This window comes from Crotalus tigris, unplaced genomic scaffold (assembly GCF_016545835.1).
Source record: "Crotalus tigris isolate CLP2741 ecotype Arizona unplaced genomic scaffold, ASM1654583v1 scf7180000018260.332519, whole genome shotgun sequence".
Classification (NCBI taxonomy): domain Eukaryota; kingdom Metazoa; phylum Chordata; class Lepidosauria; order Squamata; family Viperidae; genus Crotalus; species Crotalus tigris.
In genome coordinates this window covers 304440-321850 of record NW_024096910.1, presented here as the reverse complement: position 1 = coordinate 321850, position 17411 = coordinate 304440, and the positions used below count along the sequence as shown (strand labels likewise).

General features: G+C 37.8%; 1 protein-coding gene across 1 annotated transcript in view; it reads right to left on the bottom strand.

The window, feature by feature from the left end:
• The window catches only part of LOC120310677 (neuroendocrine convertase 2-like), an 81484-nt gene that overhangs the window by 5943 nt on the left and 58130 nt on the right, over positions 1-17411 (bottom strand). Inside the window, exons 5-6 of the mRNA XM_039349346.1 lie at positions 14904-14941; positions 1971-2047 (exon numbers count right to left, since the gene is read on the bottom strand). Coding sequence (XP_039205280.1) covers positions 1971-2047; positions 14904-14941 — 115 coding nt within the window. The remainder of the gene's footprint in view (positions 1-1970; positions 2048-14903; positions 14942-17411) is intronic.

Genomic DNA, 17411 nt, shown 5'->3' with positions numbered 1-17411 from the left:
TTCAGCTCTGTAGTTCTATCCAATAGCAATATATATTGAGTTTCCATTTGCCTTAGGACACAAGTTAATAGCCTGATGGAATCATTAACCTAGACAACAAAAAGACACACATAATGATTGATCCCAAACCATCTTTTGTTAAAACTATCAGATCTGGGCTGAAAAATCCAGACTAGCACCAACAATCTGGTGCCCTTCAGATATTTTAGACTTCAATTTCCCACAATCAGCGTGCTCAATGTATGAGATTGCTGGATCTGTAATCTAAATCAGATGAAGGAGCTCAGGTTATCCATGTCTGCTGTATGTTTTTTATTACTTTCATGGGAAAGAAAGCATACATTTGTGTAAATATTACCTTTTTTCTTATAAGAGTAACAAGTTTAGAACTTAACAAATAATAGATGATTGACTCCTTCTTTTCTCCTTAGGAGATTGATTTAAAAATTATCTATGCAATTTTTAATTAATTTGGCCTTTAGCCACTACCTCCCAGCAATTATCCACTAAAAGTTGCATGAAAATGTAAGAAAAATGTTTCCAGTCTTTCTGCAATAGGTGACTGGAGAAGATAAATGAATTGAAGAGGTTCCTGACATTTTCTCTTGAAGGCAAAGATACCCTTGGTTTGTGAGCTTCTGATTTATCCAGGGGAAAAATATTCATGCTAGAAGATAATGTTTCTAAGTGCATGTTTATATTTGTTTGAAAAAAGCTTTTTTAAAAAAGGAAAGAAGGGATAACATAAGCTTGGCCCAATTAAGTTAAGTGGATTTTATAGAAAGAGTGCTGAGTAAAATTAATGTGTCTTCCCAGAGTGCTCAGAGACTTAGGATTGAGATTCCACTGAAGCCCGAATCCACAGACTCCCTTTTAGTATTCTTACTTTGTAAGCAATTATAGATCAAGTGCACCTTCCCTTGGCAGTCTGGTAAAATTCAAAAGTAAATAGACTGTGCTCAATACAGAAATTAAAATTGATTGCAGGTATAGATCTGACCCAGGTATTCCATGTGAGAATTTTGGTTCATTTGTGTCCTTTCTTTCTTTCTTTCTTTCTTTCTTTCTTTCTTTCTTTCTTTCTTTCTTTCTTTCTTTCTTTCTTCCTTTTTCTTTTTTGCAAAAAGGGAGATCCTTGGCTATAAACTTTATTAGGCAAGCCCAAAGCTTTATGTAATGGAGGCACAAATGCTGCTTCTCATCCTCCCAATACTGTAGTGCAATATCTGGTTTCAGTTCTTGCCGTGGATATCAAATCACATGAGCATCTATTTTTCCTAATCCATTTTTTTAAGAAGGGAAAGAAACATATGATCTGTCAGTGTCCAGCAGCTTCTATATGAATTGTGAAATGGTGACTGGATTTATCCATAGCATTAAGCCATGAGTTGTCTCAAAGGTACTCTTTCAAAAGGCAACTGGACTGTGTTTTTTCCTTGAGGAAGAAGATATTTCCCTTCTCATCCAAGAAGCTTCATCAATTTTGACTGGATAGGGTGGTGGTGGAATTAGTTCAAAACTAATCCTTCCATTCCCTTTCCTCCACCATGCAGTCAGAACTGATGAAGTTTCTTGGATGAGAAGCAAAACATCTTCTTCCTCAAGTTAAAAACACAGTCCAATTGCCTTTTGAAAAAACACCTTGAGACAACCATGACCTGGGTGACTGAGAATCTCCATAGACATCAAGCCATGAATTGTTGATTAAACCATACTAGCTGGATTCACCCCATACGTTAAGCTATAATGCAGAGAGTTCACAATGACTGAGTTCAGACTACAAGCTAAGCTAAAAGTACACAAACCACATGATAATGGGTCTATGAATCTTGACTTGAACATTGACGTCATAAAATATGTAGTTTGTAGAGATTGTGGAACAGTGGTCTTGAGCTATTCCTCCAGGTCAGTAAAAGTCTGAATGGGGTAAAAAATTCCTGACAAGCAAAGGATTTGAATCAATTTCTTACCTGTTAAACCAATCATCTGTGTAGCGAGGATATGGATATGGATCATTACTGCTAAAATCATAGCTGGCTTGAGCATTCTGGGAAACAAAAATAATAGTAAAAATGGTTTATGCCACATAAATAGTCAAGAAAAGCACGAATAGTTAAGAAACTTATTTTCAGCTTGAGTATAATTTGTATTTCATGTGGCCCAATATATATAAACCTCACAGGTTGTTTTTCTTACTCATCTGACTATTTATTCATTTAGAGATGGCTTTTTAAATTACTATTAAACAGAGGGGGGGGGGGAGAGAGAGAGAGAGAGAGAGGTGATATACTAGAAAGCAAAACATCAGCTGTTAACATAACGTTTAGTTAGAAGAATTCCTTTGGGTCCTACATTAAATCCTACAGACATTTTAGAAGATAACCAAACCTCAGTAGCAGCATCCATACTTTGCATGCCGTTATTCTGTTCTATTTGTTTCTCCAAGGACAGAATCAGAGAAAGAATTATTTATGAGCCTGCTGCCTCAAGCCTATATTTCATGGCAAATTAGGTTGGCTAAGGTTGGCAAAGGAGCTTGGCACAAGAGGTATCTTCCTTTTGATACTAATCCATGACTGAATCCATCTGGACCTGTCACCTGTCTACTTTTGTCAGGGCACTAATGGGGTCAGCATTTTTCTTCCTGTCTCTCTTACTCCAAAAAGGTCAAATCTTTCCCTTCCCCTCTTTTCTGAATACCCTCCATTACAGGGCCTACAAAGAATGAGCCTATCTGCTTTTCCAATGTGATTGTAGTGACATAAACAATGGAGAAAACAAATGACCAAATATGTATAATTAAATTTATACATTTGATTTCACTAGAGGGAGAAGGGTTTGTGAATAAGGAATTAAAAAGGAACCCATGTATTATTCATAGTAAGAATTTCAGCAGACTAGAGGAAATTAAATCCACCTCTAATTTGCTGGAATTTTCCTCTTAAAAAATGACAGATTTGTGCCAAATCCAAGCTCTTACTTCATAAATTACTCCCAGACCTTCCTATTCTCACTTAAGGTATGTGAGACCCTGTACTTTTGCCCATTTGGCAAAGCCTTTGTAATTCTCCCATTCTAGGTCATTCTTTGCCCTATTTCTTGTATGTTTTGGATAGCTGGTTAAGACCTTTTTTCATTAAGACATTTGGATGATTTTAATACAGAAATTGACAATGTGGTATATATGGACATTTCCCTTGGTGGATGGCAGGCTCCTTGCTCCATCGTGGTCCATATTCAGCTTGGTTCCCCACTGGGATATTTCACAAAGGTAGCCTTGGTATCCTTATCAGGGATAAAAACCATACTCTGCTACCATGTTGATTCTAGGGAAATCATTGACAATGGGATACTATGACTAAACGAGTTGGAAGATGGAAACCCAAGTGTTATGATATTTCCAATTTTATGAGCAGGATAGCAACCAGGAGGTGACCATGAGAGTTTTTGGTCTGATACCATGATACTTGAATAGGGTATTTACTACTAAATAAAAAACACTAAAAACAAGAAGAAATACAACAATAAAAATGAAGAATAAAAGATGGTGAAGATGATAAAAAAAACCTGACAGGAATGAAAAAACAAACCCACCCAATTCAATCACGAAATCATTGGGGATGGCCAGCCAGAGATGTGGTATAGTCCACATGAACTTAACCCTCACTTCTATCTGTCCTTTCTACTTAATCAGGAGATACTTTCCATATGACATTCCATAGCAGTGATGAACTGAATGAAGGCCAAGAAATGGAAATTGAAGCCATATCTGGCAAATTTTGTACAGATTGTTGAACAGATTGAAGTGATGAAGTAGTTTTTCCTTCAAAGAAGTAGGTGTATATCTTTTTTATTTCAATTTGTCCCTAGGAATTGCATGCCAGGGTGAATGTATGCATGTCAAGGTGGATTTATGTCCAGTTTCAACTACAGTCCTGATGACTTCATAATTGAATGACTGCACTGAAGATTCCATAGAAACTGCAAAGTTTTCTGGGAGAAAAATCCCACATCAAGGGTCCACTATTAGAATCATTCTTTCTCTAATAGCTACCCTTCAAATTTCAGAAAAAAGTCACAGACCGAAGAGCCTTTTTCATGTATATGACTTTAGAACATACACTGGAAAGAAACTATTAGACTGCTGTGAAGCTTTAAAGATGTGTTTTGCTTTGATGAAGCTTTATTTTAATCAATCTATCTAACCAGATTTACAGGTTTATTTCAGTGCAGGAAAATAAATCAGGGGACTGTACAACAATGAAGGTTTGTTTTGCTGAAGTGATTTGGACTGTGGAGGTATGTTTATTTTTTAAACTCTTAAACTCTGAAAGCTCTTATTTTTAAGTTGTAATACGAGATGACCTTTGTTGGATAATTTTAAGATTACTGTGCTTTCCTCAACCCTGATACCTTTGTCTTAAAAGTGGTGCTGGGGAATCTTTTGAATGATATTGCATCTAAACCTTGGAGGCTTTTCATCTGAAGGTGAGTAGAGCTCATTTTCTGTAAAGCATCTTCTGTCCTGTCATCTTCATCCCATTCTACCAAAAAATGAAGCAGTAGCGAGCCTTGAGACTAGACATTGTTTCCCCCCTCATTGAATTTCTAAACCCAATTTGGCTCAAACTAAATTGCCTTGCCTTTGATTTTTCAAAGGCAAACTCTGGTAAAATCGTGTTTCTTTTACCTTCAACTCAACATTGACTAGATGGCTTTCTTTTAGGTCAGAGATAAGCAGCTTGCAACCACAGCTCCTATTTAGGACCTCTCTGGCTAGGATTTCTGAAAACAGACAGCAGTTTCTTGCCATTGTGAGTTAGGGAAGCAGATTAAAAATAACAATTGTTAAATCCTTCGTTCGCGTGCGAATGATGAAGACACATGGTGACAACTAACAATGCTTTATTCTCCTATTCCAACTCCAAGCAAAAAGCAAAAGGCATGCAGGCCTTTTTATAGGGCTTGAAACCCGGACAGAGTGAACCAATAAGAGTTCTTCTTTCTTCGCGCCTTGCGCATATGCACAAGGCTGGTGCCGCTCTGTCTGGTCCCGGGCAGCTTTTAGGATGCCCGGGACCATTTGCAACAATTCTGGGCCTGCTGAGTTTCCTCATCAGGCCCAGGACACAACACCCCTCCCCCCGTGGATAGAACACACACAATTCCAAATTTCTTTACAATAATAATAAAATAAATTAAAAGAAAATAATAATCTGCTCACATGCAGACACCCTTCTTATAACTAATAGAGTTAGCTAACCAACCCACTCTCTAATGTCGACTTTGCATGTCTATCTTCTACCCCACATAGGTCCCATCTCCTCAACCTAGACCTGTAAAGTCCCTTGTACTGACAAGAACCTCACATATTTGCTTACGTGCTTAGGAGGGGCCTTAGCCCATTGTGACCTATGCAAGGTTAGGGAAGGTGCCTGGCCTGTCAGCTCACCTGTCCAGCTAGGCAGACCAGGACTTGCTCTTAAGGGCACCTGGCCTACCGGCCTGTCTGTTGGGCTCGCTAGACCAGGACTTTTATGCACAAGCTTTGCAAGTGACCCCTGGTGAGGCGTGCTGGCAGAATTGCCAGAGCTCTCCCCAGGTTCCGTGACAGCAGCTGAAATTCCCCAACCCTCTGAATTGGCTGAGGATTCCCCAACTACTCTGGATGGCTCCAGGGAACTTTGTCCCTCGAGCCCGCGACCAGTCTCAGATGTGACCTGCATTGCAGGTGTGTCCCAATACTCCCAGTCCTCTGTGGCCGAGGTGCCAGAGTCAGGGGCCGCCTCTATGGCAAACCCCGCCTCAGATGAATTCCTGTTTGGAGCTCTTGTGGATACTTTCAAAGTGAATTGGGCTATGCTAATTGGATTTTATATATATGCTAAAGTGGATTTTATATATTATAAGAAATTACTATATCCATGATCAAATACAATGGGCTTTAGATAGTAATTCTATGTTATTATATAGAAGAAATTCCAAGTGAATTCAGTAGCATTTACTGAGTAGATAAGCGTGGGATTGCTCTAATTTTTGGGTTGCTTTAGGAAGGTATCTAACTATCAAAGAATAACCTGATTATATGGCATGCACACATTTGTCCCACACAGAAGGAGAAGCAACTTGTGATATTATTTTGACATTTAACAGTTTAGCCCAGAAGCAGTTTAGACTATAAGCAGCAAGTAACTGTATAAACGAACTGAATGAGCATTGGTATGGAATCTCCCACAGGATAAATAATTCAGTAGGTTTATTTCTAAATAACATGGTCTATGTCAAAACAACAAATATCCAATATGTGAACAGTATTTATTTCTTTACTTGATACCCTGCTTTTCTGCTGGGGTGACTATCTACAGTGAAAAAAACAAATTTAAGAAATAAAGAAAATTAAAATAAAGAAAAATTAAAATTATATATTAAAAGCAACACTAAATTTGATAGCAAAATCATTTCACTATCAAAATAAAAATTTACACAATCAAAATGAAAAATGATGCCCATATTCAGTAGAGTTTTATATCATTCATAAGATCACTATATACATTTGACTCCTGGCTATTGCCTAGACAAGTTCACATAGTTTTATTGGCAAAGCTTTCAGAAGTGGTTTACCACTGTCTTCTTCCTACAGCTGAGAGACAAGAACTAATTCTGTGTGCGTTCTTGGGAAACCTAAGATCTGTAAACATATATAGCACCCAAACCTCCATTCTGAATATCTGTAGTCCAAGATCACAATACATGGGCAAGCAGTAGGAATGATTGCATGAAACTTTCCTGCACTGGACACCATGTATTCATTTTACTTCCATTTCCCTGGTGTGTAGTTTTTCTAAAGGAACACTTTGGACATCTTTGCGAGCTGTGAGCCTCATTTTCTAACTCTGTAGATTTAATTTCCATTTTTGGCCAAGTGGAGAAAAATTTTTGTTTTCACCTGTATTCTGATCCAGCAAGGAACAATCAAGTTCTTTTGATATGATTCCAAAAAGGTGCTTAGGAGTACTTGGAGGCAGGAATGTAGCACCTACCTGCAACTTTTCGAAAGGACCACATGCAGTCCCAGGAAAAGTAGCAACATATTGCATTTGGGATGCTGTGTGTTCTGCAGTTCTTTTTAGAACCGAATCTGAAGCACTTTACAGACATTCTTTTTTTTTTAAATCTATTTCTTCTTCCTCCTCCAATGTGATGTTGTATTTTGCTGCATCCAAACCCACCATCTCTACAGATGGGGAGAAAAATGTTTGAGGATTGGTACCCAGGTTTGTATGTAGGGTTTTGCTTGAGTTCAATGACATACATAAAGTTCTGCAGCTACCATCCTTCACCACAGTCTGCCTTCATTCAATCTTCCCCCCAACAGTTGATCAGCACAAAATCCACAGCTGTTCTCGTGTTCATTTTTTATCATAAATGTTTTATTCTTCATTGTAGAACAGTTTTATTATTCCCTCCAGAATGCCTTTTATCTTGGAGAGGTTTTGCCTGACAAAATTAGAGGCTTTGTGTGAGTACTGTGAACTAAAAAGTGAACCATGGAATATATTATGCTGATATTTTAATGATCAGTTCAAAAGAAAAACTCCTCTTAGAAAAAAAGGATTTATAATTCATGGAATTTAAAGCATGGGGGAAGAAGATAAGCAAGTTTGTCTCTTCCTTAAGCCACATGACATCTCTAGAACAGACTTTTAATTTACCCCATCTTCAGAAACATAATCTGTCCCTCAATCCAAAATCTGAGACTCAGTAGTTTCTTTTCTAGCTACTACTACTAGTAGTACTACTATTACTACCACTACTACATTTGTGTTGGAAGCACCTACCAAGGCACTTCCAAGTTGAAAGGATTAGCCAGTGACATCACCTTTTCCAGAGGGCTCCTTTCATGTCCCTGTGATTTTCCGATCAAAGTGGTACCTATTTATCTACTTGCATTTGCATGTTTTTGAATTGCTAGGTGCGCAAAGCTGAAACAAACTGATGAGAGCTCTTTCTGTCATTCACGTGTTTTGAACTGCTCAGCTGCTTCTAGCTAGCAGTTATATGAAGTGAATTAAAACTAACACTGCCACACGGTGTGCAGCAGTGAGATGGGAAAATGTCACCATGTCCCATTCAGGTTTCTGTTCTAAAGTAAGTTCTGAAAAATACAAAAAAGACTAAGTATTTTTCTAGTCTTTGAGTTGAGCTTTGCATCAGATACCCAATGATGCATCCTTAAACAATACAGAATAGCAACAGCTGAATGTCTGTTTAGAGCTTTTAGAATTCATATAAGATTTTTTTTGAGAGGGTTTTTAGTGTTTTTCTTATGAAAGTGACCAAGGAAGGTAAGTCATATGGTGTCAATTGAAATATATTAATTACCACTTAACACCCAGCAGGAATATTCTCTCATTTCCAGGACAAAATGGATTCATTAAAATGAAGTAACAAATAAATGGGCTGATTAAAATATTAATAAGCCAGATGCCACAGTAAAAGGCCAGTATTCAGTTCTTTACAGCTTTCAAGCCTTTACATCAGCCATGTTGTTTCACTTTTCCAAAATAGCCATTGTTCCACCAAACCAAAAAGTATGAAAAGAATCAGACTGGGATATTAATTCTTTGTGCCAAAGGCAACTCGGATATAACTGTAAATCATTGCAGAATTGCAATGAAAGAAATGCTTAGAATAGCATTCTGGTTTCAGAAATCTGCCCCCCCCCCATTTGAAGGAAAGTAAATTGGATGGAACAGACTAGTTTTGGGGTAATTGCACCAATGGGAATATGCTATCTGCTGCAGACATCAATTGTGCTGGTTTATCTCAGCATCCTTAGTTTGTGGTTATCAGGAGCTGCTCCCAATAAATGAGCAAGAGCAACTGAGAGACAATAACTGAAAGGCAATTATATGACATGAATACAACAGCACTTATACTATTGTGTAGTATAGCAGGGAAGCTTTTTCTTGTTGTTCCTCCAGCTGTTATTTTAGATAACACTTTAATTTCAAGCTGTCAGCTGGATGATTTTCCTGACTTAAACTTCTTCAGGATTCTACCCCGCCAGGCATTGATAAATTGTCCTAGTGAAAGATGGAGGCGCTAGAAAATAAATAAATAGTTTTCTAATAGAGAGGTTGCCTAGTTGGATTAGAAATCTTGTCCCTGATATCTCCCATCCTGCTGGACAATTTGAATGCACTTCAGTATGGATGCTAACTCAGGTTCAGCCTAATGTTGAGTCAAGAAAAACTGAGGAGGAGGAGGAGGAGGAGGAGAAGGAGGAGGAAAGAGAATCCTCATGTTGGTTTCAAGTCATTCAGATGACTTTCATCTCTCAACCATAGCACACTCTAGGTTTGAAGAGATCATGCACAACACGCCCATTGTAGCACCTGTTCTTTTTCCTCTTCTTGGGCAGTTGCACATTATAGGCAGAGAAAATAGAAACAAATGATATTCCAAGAGTCAATGATGATGGGCATCACTGAAGCTTTTCACAATGCCACAGAATTGGGCTATAGTGAGAAATGTAAATGGCTACGTTAGTCAACAACTGGGTTTGTTTTTTTTAAAAAAAGAGATGCTTAGCCGTGCATCTTTTCAGTTTAAAAAAGCTATGGTAGCTATACCAAAGTATTGACATCCAACTTGCATTCAGGATTATGTTTTGTTTTTTTTTGTCCACTTAAATTTTAGGATGTTCTCCAAATCAGCTGTTTCTTATTCTTATCCAGCCATTTCTCATTGAACCTTCTGGATTTTCTTCAAATAATAATCATAAGCGTCTTCTTAACTGAACTTGGGCAGCTGATCTTTCAGCCTATATTGTGTCCCAATGGTTGAAGGAGTATCTTGCATTTCATTTTCCCAGCAGTTTGAAGTTGGTTCTTGTTGGGCAGAAAAATGTCAAAGAGATGGAAGAGAAAGGTGTCATGCGGCATCTCTCCAGAATGATTGTTGTGACAGAAGCAGTTTCAGTTAGGAAAGAGAAATGGTAGACACCATTTGGATTCTCACATTAAATGAACTCACAATAATTTATTAGGTTGTAGCTTAGTGTGATACCATTGGAAAACCATGGTTTAGGGCAGTGATTCTTTAATTGTTTGACCCAATTGTCCCTTTTCCCAGACTCAAATAATGTTATTACCCTCACCAAAACAAAAACAAAACAAAAACCACCCAGATTCCATTATTTTCCACAAGCATTTCAGCAGTGTCAAGTCTAAACTGGATCCTTGACTTTCAAGGATTTATAAATTGCTCAATTAGACCCCTCCACCACCCAGGATATGTCTAAACTAAGGAATGCAAGAAGAGTTGCATGAAGAACAGCTTAGCTCTGGGAAGAAAGAGGGAGTGAGAATGAAATTCAAGATGATCCCACATTGATTCTCTTTAGTATAAGAGGGGGCAGAGGAAAACCTTTTGACTTTCAACATTCTTTTAACTTACCTTGCAAGTAGAGTTTCACTAATTCTTTTAATGTCTGTTTCCTGACCTGGTCTACTTAGGAATCACAGTTGCCTCCTGAAGCACAGATGGACCCCATCTTCATGACCTTCAGAAGCAGGTAGAAACATGGCCCTTCTGTAAGGCCTTTGGGAATTAAGCTTACCCTGATTGAGTATCTTCCATAATTCTATAATTTTAGTTTTTTTATCTCTACCTGCTGTTTTAATATATATTATGAGTTTGTATTCTACAAACTGGTCAGACTCTACCTGCTTTCAGGTGTTCAGCTCAATTTCATTAATATATATGATAAATATATGAATTTTATTATTTATGGCTTAATTCAATGAGGGAATGTATTCACCATCCTGCAAAGCCATGCCATTGGTCCATCTAGCTCACCCCTGTATTTCTCTCAGTCATACTAAGTATTTTGACAATAACCTAGATCTTCTCCATTCAGTCTACTGCTTCATATTCCTTCTTACTGAAGGGATATAGGTAATCTCTCTTTCTGATGATGTCCTTCAGATCTCTCTATTGAATCTCCTTCATTAGACTCAAATGTTTCCAGCCAATGGTAGACAAAGTGGAAATGCCACTCTCCCCATCCAAAGAGTGTAACTAAAAGTCATCCTAACTGTGCTGTTCTTTCTGGTCACCTCTGTTTAAATTGCCCATTATGTATTCCGTCACATTGTGTTGTATAACATTGTGCTGCCAGAGGAAATTCAAAAGGGCAGTTGTAAATGTCACCTATCCTGTGCAATATTTCGTCAGCCCCGCTTTTAATTTTCTTCTTTTGGCAGCATGTGCCTTTTCTTCCCACTCAACAGAAGGTTTCTTGGGGGGAGATTTCAAAGATGTGTTAAATCATGATGAACATGACTCCATCTATCGTCAGCATGAGTCACTATAGCATCAAGCTACCCCACTGTGTAAATGCCACCAACATCTAAAGGTGCAGCTGCCACAGGCTTGACAGACAGTCGGATGAATTATTTTTGATAACAGCAATTAATTTGTACATGGGAAGGTTGGAAAGATGATGAAAGTATATATTCCTTGCATTGTCCCTGGCCAAGCAAATATATATATATATATATGTATGTATAGTGAGAATAAAATATGATCACCAGGAAAAGTTAAAACATTAAAAGTTTTAATATAAAACAGAAGTTTTAAATAAAACATTAAAAGTTTTTAAAAATTAGCAACCTAGCTTTCGTTGGCTCCTGCCAACTTCATCAGGGCATACACAAATCAATGGGAGTAAACATTTATATGTAAGTTAACGCCTGCGCTCAACTCCTGGACCGTGTAATAGGTCCAGGTTGGCCAATCATAGCATTCCCTGCAATTGCTGCATGATTGAGTGACTCATCCAATGGGGATGACATTTCAAGTTGTAATAAGATCGAGGATCCTCCTAGACCATGGATATGGATGAGCGGAGAGTCGGAGGCTTGTTTAAGCTCTGATGAGGGACGCGTGATACAAGTGGATGAGACCGGCCAGGACCAGTGACGCGGTCCAAGAGCCGGGTGCAAATGTCAGCCAAACCCTTTTAAGTCATCATTGTTTACTGTCTTCTCAGCCCTGATGATGTTGGGAGCCTCCCCAACGAAAGCTTGGCATTTTTAGTAAAGTATATTTTTATACCTATATTCTCCTGGTGATCGTGTTTTTTAACTGTTATATATATATATATATATATATATATATATATATATATATATATATATATATGTGTGTGTGTGTGTGTGTGTGTGTGTGTGTGTGTGTGTTTTCATAGATTTTCACGGGTATAGGTATGCAGGTCTTGGTGTATTGGGGTCTTTTCCTGTGAAACGTCGCCAAGATATTCTCAATCTTAGACGGGAAAAGACCCGAATACACCAAGATCTGCATATATATATATAGCAGAGTGCTATCAATGGACTGCAACAGAGTACATTCTGGGCGGGCGTGAGAGAAGAGGGGCTGGAATGAATAATAGATCACCCAGGACGACGCACGGGAAGGAGGACAGGAGGGAGAGTAACATGAAGTGGGGGAGGGAACTCACATTGGGGCTCCTAGGGATAAGTAAACAAGAACAAAACAAGTCTGAAGTCCATGGTAACACGGAAGGTGACTTAACCCTCCCCTGCTCCCTAGAGGAAGCCGCATACAGGGCGGTGGAGGAACTCTATACAAGGGAGGAGGGAATATCCCAATCCCGTATCTGCCCAACTCTGAAATGGTGGGTAGAGCAGCGTGCGAAGGAACAGAAACTAGGAAAAAGAAAGGAATGTGCGTTGACGTAGGAGGTGCACTCGGAATGCAGTTCAATCAGCTGGGGCCAATGACACGCTCCAGGAGCCGGAAACAGGCACTTAACAACTGTATATAAGACCTCTCAGCATTTACCTTTTAACCCTGACGATGTCAAGTGTGTTTGACGAAAGCTAGGTTGATTAAATTCTATTTTTAGATATTCTCTTAGTGATCATTATTTTGGTAACACACACACAGGTACATAAGTGTAAGTTCTGTTGGTATTGCTATTACCCCAAAGAGAAAATAGGGAGCTGGAATGGGTTCTCTGTATTTGTGACTTCAACCCAACCCACCCAGTTACTAGAAGGGTAGGCTAAATGCTAATAGGAGTCTTGAATTATAACAAATCTTTTTCTAGGGAAGTTTCCTCTTTCTGTTGAAGCAACATTATTTATGTTAGCTTTAAAAAAAAACACCTTAAAATAAAGTTGTAAATTGACCCTGCATCTACTGCATAACATTTTGTAACCTCAAAAGTGAAAGGATCAGAGAAGTAAGTTATTAAGTAATCAGACACTGTAAGATATGTATATAATGTTAAAGTACCACAAGGCCCAGTATTGTCCTTTCATTATATCTACTACCTGAATGAAGGTCTATCCCTAAATTAAAAGACTTGCCATTTTCAAGGAATGGGATCATTCTGAAGCAATTATCCTTCATTCCATAAAGCTCTGCTTTTACCTGCTGTCTCTCAGACTTGAATGCATGTTGAAAGATTCCTCCATGTTGCCCTCATTTTGTTTATTTACTAGAATGAACAAAAATTCAGCCTAACTCTAAGATGATTCCCTCTCTAGGCATTCTGATTATTATGCAGTTGGCCTGAAGCCTACAGTACCAATACAAAAAGAATGAGTTAAAAATTAGTCTTTTTTTAAAAAAAAAACAATGCACAATTGGATTTGGAATATGGTACAATGTACATCATGGCCACACAATAAAATTTTACTGAACTGAGCTCTGATTCTTGCATATTCTGCTGGAAAAAAGTGAACTGTTTAAGTATAATAAAAATAACTGTGCGTCTTCTGTAAATTGCATTCCACATCTGTCCAACTATCTGCCTTTCCATCCATCCATCTGTCTTTCTTGTCATTTTTTCCATACTCACTCTAATCACTTTATTTTATGCTCCATTAAAAAAAAAAAGTTTATTTAAACAATTGAAGAATAAAGTAGTAAGCTGATAAAGGGTTGCCCGGTCTGCTGTTGTCTCTTTAACAGATTTTTTATTCAAATCAATTGGTAAATTAATCCCTAGTCTTAACCTTCTTTTATTTTTTGATGAAGACTTATTTTCATGATCTGAGTTTAGCAGCAGAGCTGTTTTCTCCTGAGACAAGCCCTTGGTCTACCTAACCCAAATTATTTCCTATTACTGATAGGAATTAACCAAGGTGTCAGACATAATTTGTCCCAGCCTTGCCACTTGAAATGTTTTAAATGAAAACGATGAAATCTGAACCTTTTCTACCTATTCAGTGAATGGGAACTAACTTTGGGACCTATGGTACCTTATTTGAAAAGCAATAATCCCTTCCAGGATTTATTACTTCTCTCACTTTTACAAGCATTTGTGCAATATGAATATATTAATTCCCTGCCATAAGCTCTTGCCAGATTTTAAAAATGTGATCTTGCACCCAAATATTTTATTTTGCATAGACCAAATTTCTTCCATGGGGTGCACTTTGATAAGGTTTTTTTTTTTTTTAATTCTCATCACATTCTAGCGTCTTCTAAATATGAAAGAATTCCAATTCAGGTAATAACTTTTTGTAAATTATCTTGGCTGGGTACCATTATGTGACTGATACTTTACATAAAGATTTTGAGATTATGCACATTTAAATATTACTAATAAAATGTATTTGGCATTTGAAAGCCATGTCATTTCCTATACGGAACCTATATCTGCTACAATTCACAAATTGTCAGATTAAACAGGAATTTCCTTGCCTATGTTTATTATGGAGAGTACATATTTTATGTATCCATTTTGTCACCTAAATCAACAATAGTTATGCTATTGATATTCTTAAGCATCAACTATTTAATATAAAAATGACTAGCCAGAAAAATATAGAAGTGTAACCTGAAGGAAATGTTATACTTACATAATTGGCAGCCAAATCTGGATGAAGATAATCAATTCCTGCAAAAATCAAGAACAGCAATAAACCATAAATAATGTATATTTAAGGGAAAACAAATAGTAGAACTCATAATGTTTAGCTGTGAAATCCATTTACTTTGGAATAGCTGTGAAATCCATTTACTTTGTAAGTAAGCATATCCCATGTAAAATATGGGCCTTAGGACTTCTTATGTAGGCTGGCAGGCCAGGTTCAGAAATGTGCGAATGTGAGACACAAAAATTAGGCTGTCAGACATAATAATAATAATAATAATAATAATAATAATAATAATAATAATAATAATAATAAATGGGAAGACAAAGCACTACATGGCCAATACATGAAAAAAATAGCTGGGAAAGCAGATAATAACAAGACCTGGCAATGGCTAAGAGCAGGAAAATTGAAGAAAGAGACCGAGGGACTAATTCTGGCTGAACAAGACCAAGCCTTAAGGACAAATGCATACAAAGTCAAAATTGAGAAGACAGCAACAGACAGTAAGTGCCGCCTATGCAAAGAAGCTGAAGAAACAGTGGACCACTTGGTAAGCTGTTGCAAGAAGATTGCACAGACTGATTACAAGCAGCGGCATGACAAAGTAGCAACAATGGTGCATTGGAAGATCTGCAAAAAATATCATTTGCCTGTAAGCAAAAACTGGTGGATCATAAAATAGAGAAAGTCATAGAAAATGATAAAATTAAACTGTTCTGGGACTTCAGAATTCAAACAGACAAGCACCTGCAACATAACACCCCAGACTTAACAATTGTAGATAAGAAAGACAAAAAAGTCTGGATAGTGGACGTGGCAGTGCCTGGAGACAGCAGAATAGAAGAGAAAGAACTGGAGAAGATAACAAAATACAAAGACCTACAAATAGAAATAGAAAGACTGTGGCAAAAGCAAGCATGGGTAGTACCAATAGTCATAGGCTCCTTGGGTGCAATCCCAAAACAACTGGAGCACCACTTGAACCCAATTGGCATTGACAAATTCGCTATTAGTCAATTGCAAAAGGCGGCCTTATTAGGAACTGCTTCCATCCTGCGACAATATCTGTAATACCATCAAACATCCACCTCTGCCTATCCCAGGTCCTGGGTAAGGACTCGATAGGTAGACAAAATGCCAAATCCAGTCTGAACATCTGGCTGACTGTGCGATGATCCATAATAATAATAATAATACAAAAGCAAGCAAGGGTAGTACCAATTGTGATAGGCTCCTTGGGTGCAATCCCAAAACAACTGGAGCACCACTTGAACACCATTGGCATTGACAAATTCACTATTAGTCAATTGCAAAAGGCGGCCTTACTAGGAACTGTTCCATCCTGCGACGATATCTGTAATACCATCAAACATCCACATCTGCCTATCCCAGGTTCTGGGTAAGGACTTGATAGGTAGACAAAATGCCAAATCCAGTCTGAACATCTGGCTGACTGTGCAATGATCAATAATAATAATAATAATAATAATAATAATAATAATAATAATAATAATAATAGAGTTGGAAGGGACCTTGGAGGTCTTCTAGTCCAAACCCCTGCTCCAGCAGGTAACCCTATACCATTTCAGACAAATGGTTGTCCAGTCTCTTCTTAAAAACTTCCAGTGTTGGAGCATTCACCGCTTCTGGAGGCAGATTGTTCCACTGATTAATTGTTCTGACTGTCAGAAAATTTCTCCTTAGTTCTAGGTTGCTTCTTTCCTTGATTAGTTTCCATCCCTTGCTTCTTGTCCTGCCTTCAGGTGCTTTGGAGAATAGCTTGACTCCCTCTTCTTTGTGGCAACCCCTGAGATATTGGAATGCTGCTATACTGGTCAGATAGATTAGGTTTACAATTGGTCCTAATTTATCAAACTAGACTCTTACAAAGCCAACAGTTTCAACAAAATTAAAGACCTCAATGATCTTAAACTGGAAATTGTTGCTCAGCAAAATCCATAACAAGTCATAATGATGTCAAAATGATAAGTCATTGTGCCATGATATTGTCATACAAATGGTACAATGATGCAATGATGTCATGAGTTCCAACTAAAGTACTTAAATAATTTTATTGACATGCTAACCTCATGATGATATTTGTCCCCTTCTCCTCCCTGGGTGCCCATGATTTAATGCCAAATTTATGGCACAGATGACAATCAAAGCCCTCATACTACCCTTCTCGCCATTTTTCATGCCATCAGTTCTATAAAACAATTGTTTCTGCTTTTCCCTTGGGAAATTCTTTTCTATGTGACTTGGCTTACAGTCATCCATCCTGTTTCTGAGATGGATACTATGCTCATCACAAATTCTTCCATTACTGTGAAGGGTACAGAGGGGAAAACCTGCTACCTCTTTCCAGAATGATGCCCTCATGTTATTGATGCTTCTTTGATTAGTCAAATTATTCCAAGCTAGTCAGTATTCAGATTTATTGAAAACTGTTGAATATAGATCATTAGATATTTCCCAATGCCAATCCAA